Source organism: Vigna angularis, chromosome 10 (assembly GCF_016808095.1).
Source record: "Vigna angularis cultivar LongXiaoDou No.4 chromosome 10, ASM1680809v1, whole genome shotgun sequence".
NCBI lineage: Eukaryota > Viridiplantae > Streptophyta > Magnoliopsida > Fabales > Fabaceae > Vigna > Vigna angularis.
Genome location: NC_068979.1, coordinates 12,834,159 through 12,843,567, shown reverse-complemented (window position 1 = coordinate 12,843,567; position 9,409 = coordinate 12,834,159). Strand labels below are relative to the sequence as shown.

General features: G+C 36.0%; 1 protein-coding gene across 2 annotated transcripts; it reads right to left on the bottom strand.

Moving 5' to 3' along the window:
- Positions 1 to 295: 295 nt before the first annotated feature.
- On the bottom strand, positions 296 to 7,844 carry LOC108335702 (ABC transporter B family member 2). Of its 2 annotated transcripts, XM_017571815.2 has the most exons (12): positions 7,139 to 7,844; positions 6,888 to 6,942; positions 6,598 to 6,773; positions 5,287 to 5,487; positions 4,679 to 4,938; positions 3,690 to 4,230; positions 3,194 to 3,573; positions 2,610 to 3,028; positions 2,006 to 2,247; positions 1,676 to 1,923; positions 1,161 to 1,573; positions 296 to 1,043 (listed from the first exon to the last, which is right to left on the bottom strand). In XM_017571815.2, the coding sequence occupies exons 1-12, from the start codon at positions 7,388 to 7,390 to the stop codon at positions 493 to 495; spliced, it is 3,738 nt and encodes a 1,245-aa protein (XP_017427304.1). In that variant the 5' UTR covers positions 7,391 to 7,844; the 3' UTR covers positions 296 to 492. The 2 variants fall into 2 exon arrangements, with proteins under 2 accessions (XP_017427304.1, XP_017427305.1); XM_017571816.2 differs by lacking the exon at positions 6,888 to 6,942 and having other exon boundaries at positions 7,139 to 7,400.
- Between the last annotated feature and the right edge of the window lie 1,565 nt (positions 7,845 to 9,409).

Genomic DNA, 9,409 nt, shown 5'->3' with positions numbered 1-9,409 from the left:
ATTTATCGATCCTTGAATTGATATTTCTGACATCCTGACACAATATATTACATAGTTCGCGTGAAAATCCAGTAACAGCAGTTCTACAGCACAAGATGATGTAGTTTCACTAATTGTTTCATTTATTTATGATATTTATATTTATTATTTTGATAATGTTTTGAACAGTGAAAGTGAATAAGCAATGTTAACACTGTTTTTTTGTTAGGTGATAAGCATGCTATAAGCAATGTGCAATCTTTTCTTTGTTTTATGTTATAAGCATGCTATCACCAGAGGTGATAATAAATCAGAATGAAGAACTAAATACATGAAGCCATTTTACATTTTATGGCACTTACATACACATATATTGTATGAAATTATTTGGATCCGACATCAGCTTCCCAATCCACATCATTCTCTATAAATGTGGGGGAAAAACTAAAAAAAAAATACAAAATTACAGTATAAAAAATCCATGTTTTTTTGTTATGTTCTTCTTCCATTATGCTATAATTGATGATGCTGTTGTTGTTGAAGGTTGACTAGTTTAAAGTATGCTCCATTTTTATTTTCTATGAGACTTGAATGAGTCCCTTGCTCAATTATCTTTCCATCCTGTAAAACTGAGATTTGGTCAGCATTTCTTATGGTGGATAGCCTATGTGCCACCATAACTGTTGTTCTGTTCTGCATTAATCTGTCCAATGCTTGCTGCACCACACGCTCTGACTCCACATCAAGTGCACTAGTGGCTTCATCAAGAAGCAAGATTTCAGGGTTCTTTAGAACTGCTCTTGCAATGGCTACCCTTTGTCTTTGCCCACCAGATAGTTGCACTCCTCGTTCTCCTACTTTGGTGGAGTAGCCCTCAGGAAGACCACTGATGAAGTTATGAGCATTGGCAAGCTTAGCTGCTTCAATCACTTCTGAATCAGAGGCACCTTCTTTTCCATAGAGTATGTTTTCATAAATTGATGTGGCAAAAAGAGCTGGCTCTTGTTGCACAAGACCAATGTGTCTCCTAAGAGATTTCAGATTAAGTTTTGTGATGTCTTTGCCTGTAAGTTTCATTTATTCTTGTTAAAAGAATGTTACAGGCAAATAGCTTATGCATGCAAATGGGTCAATGACAAATCCTTTGCATTTAATTGGATAAAGTTCTACGAAAAACTTACCATCAACTAACACCCTTCCGGATACTGGATCATAAAATCTGAGGATAAGGGAAATCACAGAGCTTTTACCAGAACCACTTTGCCCCACTAGAGCAACACTCTTGCCTGCGGGAACTCTTAGGTTGAAATCCTTGAAAATAATCACATCTGGCCTTGAAGGGTAGCTGAAATTGATTCTTTTGAGCTCAATTGTTCCCTCAACTGTTTTCAATTCTTCTCCAACATCTCCTGTTATTCCTGACTTTCTATCCATCACTTCGAAAACTGATGCAACCATTTGGTTCCCTTTCAAAAGGTCTGGTGCAAGGGCCAAAGTCTCCCCCATAGCCAGAGCTGTTACTATCAAAACCATAAATGACTTCATAATTGATTTAAAGCTTGCAAGCTCCTTTTCCATCAAAGTAGATCCATACCTGCAAAAGGTTTACACTCTAAGCACAAATGTAACCAGCATTTGGTAAGACATTAATCCTACAAGTAGCCTACTTAAGACAGAATAAAGTTAAAACATCTACCACAGGGCAAGACCATAAGATGAGAAAATAAAGAACTGGGAAACGCCATAGAATATGCCAGCAATTTGGCCCCGTTTAAATGAGCGTTTAGAGGGATCAAGAAGCTCATTAGCATAAAGGTCAAGGACCTTTTCTTCAGAACAAAATGCAGCCACAGTGCGTATATTGCTCACAGCCTCCCCAGCAAGCATGTTGGCTTTTAGGTATGCTTTGCTCAAGTTGCCACCATATCCTTTCATAAAAAGTTTCTGAAATGATCCCGGGGAAATATTAAAACGCAGAAAGATATGCTAGTTCTATGATGTTGAAATGTTAAATAAGGAAAATCACCTCACTGATATGACCACTAATGACAAAAGGATATGTAGCTACGACAATAAGTGTTATTCTCCAGTTCAAGATGAAGGCAATAATAAATGAAGCAACAACCAAACCAATGTTCTGTAACAGAATTGTTGAACGATCAACGACTATAGTTCTTAACAATGTAGCATCAGTCTCTAACTGCGATGACAGCATAGAACTTGTGTTGTTTGTATCATCAAACCATCCAATTTCGTTCTTCAAGATAGCTGCACCCAGATGAGCAAGGGAAGTTAATTGAGAAGCTCCGATAGCTATGTATTTAGTTTTCAGATTTTTTATATACATCAAAAGTAAAAACGGCAATAATATATTGAATACTGAAAACTCAAATGCACCTTTAAAATATAATTCATCAGAAAATGAATTGATTAATTGTATCACTGATCATGATTCATGAACATACCGAATCCTCAAAATGTGTAACACAAACTACAAAATAATGGACTTTTGCTGATACATTCACATTCAGTGTGAATTGATTGAAGTAAGAAGCTTGAAAGGAAACATTTCATGGCAAGAAAAGTGTACAAGTGATGGGAGCAAGTAATAATCAATTGATAAATATTACCTGAAAACATCATTTCCCTCACACGAAGGGTAAGTCGCTCTCCCATGATTCCAAAAGACAGATGTTCAATGGCATGGACAGTGATTGTTATAACTGCTGCTCCACAGAAGAGAAAAGCAATTTTTTTAACTTCGCGACATGTTGTGTCCCAGTCCATATAGTATGATACAAGTGCATGAGAAATTCCAAGTGCAAAAAGTGGCATCTGTGCTCCAGCAATAAATGCGCATAAGGTCCCAAAAACCCCATAAAACCAGTCAGGACCGACCATAGAATACAGTCTTGCTGCTGAAACATGCTTTTTCTTGCCAGAATTTTCAGTTTCTTCAGCACAAACCCGGCCAATAGATTCTTTATCTGATCGAAAACTACCACCAAGGCTGGTGGTTGTACGGGATAACTCTCTCGAGTAGGTTATGCTGCAACCAAAAGAAATATATAATCATAAACAGCACGTTAATGGAATTGTTATCCAAGAGGCAAACGTAAAAGACATACAGAAGCATTCAATTAACTTGTGTATTTTTAAAACTTTTATCAAAGCTTTACATTTAAGTGTCCCGATGAAAATGAGAATGAAGTACCTTGGTTGGCGTCCCATGCTAGGACCAACCGAAGGGAGGCGTTGCAGAGAAGTTGCCTCTTGGAGTTGAACAAGAGATGCATATACACTACTTGGGTTAGACATGAGCTCTTCATGGTTACCGGTTTCCACAATCTTCCCTCCCTGTACAACAGCAATCAAATCTGCATTCCTGATGGTTGAAAGTCTGTGTGCCACTACAACTGTTGTTCTCCCAACCATCACACGATCAAGAGCCTCCTGTACACTCTTCTCAGACTCAGCATCCAGAGCACTCGTTGCTTCATCCAACAAAAGAATTGATGGATTTTTCACGATTGCACGAGATATTGCAATCCTTTGTTTTTGCCCTCCTGAGAGTTGTATCCCTCTCTCACCAACCTGAAAAGATAAAAAACTGATTTAGTGTCACCACTATCACCTCTCAAGGAAAAGAAAAAGTTCACCATATTTACTTTGTTATGGAAAACCTCTTGAAATACACATAAATATCTTACCTGAGTTTCTAGTCTATCAGGAAGATTGCTAATGAAAGACTGAGCATCTGAAAGCTTCACAGCACGCTTTAGTTCTTCGAGAGTGGCATCATCTTTTCCATAAAGTATATTCTCCTTGATGCTTGTAGCAAAAAGGGCAGGTTCTTGATTTACCAGCCCAATTTGCTGCCTAAGCCATTTGAGATCAAGTTCCCTGATATCATTTCTGTCTAACAGTATCTGTCCAGAAAGTGGTTCGTAAAAGCGTTCGATCAATGATATGACAGTGCTCTTTCCCGAACCACTTCCTCCCACAAGGGCTACAATTTTCCCTGAAGGAATGTCAAGACACAGGTTGTTGAATATTACTACATCTGGACGAGATGGGTAACTGAAACAGACATTCTCAAACTGGATGTCACCCTCCAATTTGCCCAACTTGCGACCAGTTTTTGAGCTACTTTTGGTCACTGTGTCCCTCTCTATCATCTCAAAGATTGGATAAGCTGCTGCCTTTGCTCGAATGAATGCAGTGATATCTGGTGCTGCCTGCCCAAGTGATCTGAGAAACAAAACACGACCTTCACACTTACCTTAATGAAGAAAAAAAATTTAACACAAGAAATACAACCTTAAACTAGATAAAATCCATAATGCAATGTCAACTATAGTCTGGTTGTATTAACAATTGGCAAGGAAATGACATTAATAAATATATTGTAGAAGGAAGAAAATATGATTAAGATTAGAATAAATGTGTAAGCTCACTGTAACATGTTTTTATACTATTATTCAACTATATGTAATTCACTCTAGTGAATAACAGCAAAATGTACTATCATTGAATTTCATTATATCAGCCTTATCAGAAAAATGTACTTCACTACATGTGTGTGCATGTGCAAATTTCTGCATGAAAATTGAAACCAAAATAAGATACATCTTATTCCACGATACACAATTATTATGAACTCTTCTAGGATGTCATGTAGAAGATAGAAAGGGCTTACAGGCCAGAGATCACAACATTGAGCATGGTAGTGAAAGACTCGCCTCCATTTGCAATATTCTTGTGAACAACAATACTAGTAAACCAAACAAGCAAAGCCCACGATAGAAAAAGGACACAATGCATTGAGCCCAGGCCCAGGCCCTTTGCCAAACCTGCTTTTCTACCGTTTACATAAGTTTTCATGAGAGCAGCTTTATACGACTTTACTGCTCTTTCTTCTCCAGCAAATGCTTGAACCGTTCTAACATTACCTATCACCTGAAACTCACAAAGAGTACAACATTGAGCCATGTCTTAAAGAACTAGCCACACTACTGTTGCTATGATTGAAATTCATGCAAATACGACAGCTTTCACTCTTAATATAGTGACCTAATTCCTGCCAATCTAATGTTCTGCATGAATTTCCACTTAGTAGTTAAAAAACATTGTAAATAGCATGAATTTCACTTAGTAGTTCAAAAACATGGTATCTAGCATTCTTTAATGAACATTGGTAAAACCCTAAATAATCCAAACCACATAGGTAGCAAGATTTTCTTTGATCGTACACAAGATAGTAGAAAACAGTTGAATAATTTTATGAAAATTAAGTTAATTAATTACCTCTTCAGCGATTTCCCCAGCTCGCACATAGGCTTTTCGAACTTTTGCAATAAGACCAATTGTGACGTATGCATAAAGACCTCCAGCAAGGGCAATCAAAGGTACAATTGAAAGAGTCACAAGACTTATCTGCCACACTCTAACAAACCCAATAATAAACCCTGCTAAAAATCGGCTTATGTAGTGCATGAAGTTCCCCACCTGTAAATTCCAATCTTCAACTATTATCAATCTTTTTACGTTTAACATGCATTCGTTAAGTTTTAAAATACTTATTTAGAAGTAATTCTATCCATGTAACGAAATACACAGGAGAAAACCCATGAAAAAAGCTAATTAATTTAGAATGTGCAACAGCTTTTATTATTTCATCATATAATGCCACAATAGATTAAGTTGACAAAGTTTAATGGTCTTCTGATAAACAATTAACGTTGAACTCTTCGAATGTTAAAACGTAAATGACCACAAAAATTGTTCCATTAATTGAAATGGATTAAAACCATAGAAATGGTTTAGTGTGGCATATGGTTGTGGCTACGTGTCTGGTGAATGGTCACAGAGATACTGTTGGTAGATGCTGAATCATAATTGCATGCATCCTAAAGTAAGTGTGCATTTTATTGGAGGCACATGCAGCTCAGGTTAAAAACTCAAAACCTTAAAACCAACGCAACCATATCGACCGGGCGCATAAATGCTATCGGATGCATTAAATCCACACTGTTCGATTTTCGTATATCAATGATGTCAGAGACAAAACACAGGCGCGGAAGAAGGGAAGAACATAACCATAAGAAACGCCAAATGCTGAAGTTATTATTTTACCGCTTCAAGTGAAATTCCCCAACCCACCGCGCTGTTACCCAAATAACAGCATTTATTATATCTTAATAGGTGTATTCAATGTTCTTTTTCAAAATATTTCTATTTTCAAATCTATATTCAAGGGAAACTTTCTTAATAACAATTAATTGTAGTCTTACCTGTTATTTAAATTACATGAAGAAAAATCTTCTTAAAAAAAATTATGTCTCTTACTGGTTTGGGGAAGCGAAGAATAGGGGAAGGCTCCATAAACTAAAAATTGTCCGAACAAAGTTGAAGCGGCAATTAATAATGATTAATGAAAACAATTTCACCAGATGGATTGAAGAAGCCAGAAAAAAACAAAAAAAACTGAATGAGATTAAAATTGAAATTGACATGGGAATAAGTTTTTGTACAACTTCTTAGTTTATATGTAATGAGGATAGGAAAAACATTCAGAAATGCATGGAAGCAGTAAGAAATATGGGTTAAAATGCATACCTTCTCGGATAGTGCATCTTGAACGATGATAATGTCACTGGTGATGGCAGAAATAACCTCTCCTGTTGATGCCTCGGTGTCAAATAGACTTATATCTTGATTCAACATTGACTTCAAATAAGCCATTCTCATCTTTGCAGCTTGACGTTCCCCAGTATGCATCCAACAAGCGACCTCTATATGATCAATCCAACATCAATATTAATTAATTATATTCTTTAGTTACTAAGATTTGACAAAATTAAATCAACTGAGATAACACATGATTTTTGACTTGGCTATTTTCATACCTATCCAAGATGAAAACAATATTGCTACACTTAGATACACAAAATCCATAGAGTACTGCAAAATTGAAAACAAGTATCACATTAAAACATGCAGCTAGTAAGATAGTTACATTTCTTGAATGCAATAGTTAAGTCCAAATTAGCCTTCAATTGACAGAAAGTGTTGTTTTTTTTCCAGCCAAACAGTTACTACCTTGGAAGGTTAATATGGAAGAGGACAGGAGAAAAGGTTGTTAGTTGTTGCTACAAACCTTGGCAACTTTGTGAGAAGCTTCCTTGGGGAAAAGATAGGCCAAGCCTATGACATTGATCAACTTGCCAAAGAAGATAAAGAAAACGGGAACAGAAGCACCATGTATACATGCCCCAACAGATCCAAAGGCCATTAAGACACAGTCATAGAAGTCAGCAAAAGAGAAGAGTTTCAGCAGAGAAACTTTGTGTTCCTTTTTGCTCTTAGCATCCACGGCCGAGTCACCGGAGAAGGTACCCCGGTCTGACATTCTGGCCAGAAAAAAGAGAAAAGAAAAAAGAAGAATAACCCTTTTCTGAAAAGTAAGCAAAAACTAGTAGTAGCTAACACAAGAAGGTGCCCTGCAACTGCAAACTGCAATGTACGTTTGCAAAAAGGCAGAAAGTGAAGATGGGAAGGGAAAAGAGGAGGTGGGCACGTAGTGATTTTGGTTGTGCTGCTGTATTGAAGAAAGTAGCTAACGTGGAGAGATTAGGAATGAGGTAGGAGGTGGTAGTGGATGTGTCATAATATACAAGGTAGAAAAGAAGATGGAATATTTATTATCACCGAAGATTTGATACCATGCAAGGTTCAGATTTAACTTATTAAGCTAGTAATAACAGGAACCTTAACATAATTATAATATAATAATATAATATGAATGTTTATTCAATCTTCAGTGCTTGATTGTGTTGTTATAGTTATTGAGCTCTTTCTTTGGTCATTGCGTGAGTGGTTCATGATGATGAGCTGTGTGTGACTTTGCAGTATGCAACTGCACTCTCTTTCTTGCTCTCTGTCTGCATTAAATTACATTGAGAGTAGTTGTTGAAGTTTGCTATATATATCTCTATATATATATATATATATATATATATATATATATATGTGTGTGTGTGTGTATGTAGGCTCCAGATAAGTTCAAATGGGTTTGGATGAGTCCGTGACTGAGACTTACCATAAACTGTAACTGCATAATGAAAAGGAAGAGGGAACCATTCAAAATCTGGGTCTTGAATATTCGTAATTTCTAGCATATAAAAACATCAGATGCACCAACGGTGGTTCATGCAAATAAGGATATAATTACTTCAACATTTCTGAAAAAATAAAAAGATTCAAAATATTTAAAGATGTGAGAACAAATAAGTATTATTATTATTATTTTACTTTTGTTGAGGTCCCATCTACGTGTACGTAATATATTAACTCAACTCATGACACTGCATCGAGGTACACCAAAAGAGTTGACAAGGTCAAATACCTAAATGTAAGGTCAAATACCGAATGTAATTATTTCTGATATACATCCATCCAGAAACAATATATCTTATTATATCTCCACGTTATAAAACAGTAATATTGTCTTTATAAAATTATAAAGACAATTTATTTAGTTCAACTAAAACATCAATAAACATAAAACGTGATTATAAAAGATAAAATATCTATTATATATTATTTAGTATAAGCATGTACTCGATCTTAAGTTTATATGATGAAAAATGTTTTGAAATTTAAGTGTGAATTAAGTCCCATGTTTTATATAAATAAAAAAGTAAAGTATTATATAAAGATAAAAGACTCTCTAACTCATTATCTTTTAAGTTTTGGATAGAGAGTGATGTCATTTTTTTTATATAATTAGTCTTAGGTTTAATACCTCTTTTGGTCCCTCGAAAGGGAACAAATGTTCAATTGCGTCCTACGTTTTTTTTGAAGTTCAATGTGTTCTCGACTTTTGAAAAAAATATACAATTAAGTCCTTTTTGTTAACGGCGTTAATTTTTTAACGGGCCAGCTACCAGGGTGGACTGAAGTTTGCAACGTGTCTGGGGAAGGTTAATACGTGGTTGTGTGAGGGTAATACGTGGCTGTGTAAACATGTGTATATTATTGTGGTTAATAAATCAGAGGTTAGGGTTTGGGTTCCAGAGAAATTATGATTTGGGGATTTATCATTGTGGAGGAAGTGTCTTGAAATAAGGGTTTTCCTGAAGCTGAAATCTGCAGAATGAATTGGAAACAGCAAGTTAGCAGAAACGAAAAGGAAAAAAAAAGCAGAGAGATTGGTGACCTGCAAAAGAAAAGGGGGTTTGGAATCCAATCTTTGGCGGTTGGAAATGAAGATGACGTTATGGGAGTGAAGTGCTACATTGAATGCAAATTGAAAAAGCAGAGAGGACCAGAAAGAAGGAGCAAATTCGAAGGGTTTTTAGAAGGTTGAGGAAAATGGATGCTACAAAAGAACATCTCCATCAACCCTTCACCATCTTCACAGATTTTC

Bases quoted from the DNA above. Each gene is read 5' to 3' on its own strand.
- LOC108335702 (XM_017571815.2), bottom strand. From the start codon at position 7,390: ATGTCAGACCGGGGTACCTTCTCCGGTGACTCGGCCGTGGATGCTAAG. The intron at 6,943-7,138 runs GTTTGTAGCAAC...TCAATTTTGCAG, and splicing joins CTTCTCACAAAGTTGCCAAG to TACTCTATGGATTTTGTGTA. The intron at 4,939-5,286 runs GTAATTAATTAA...TGTGAGTTTCAG, and splicing joins CTGGGGAAATCGCTGAAGAG to GTGATAGGTAATGTTAGAAC.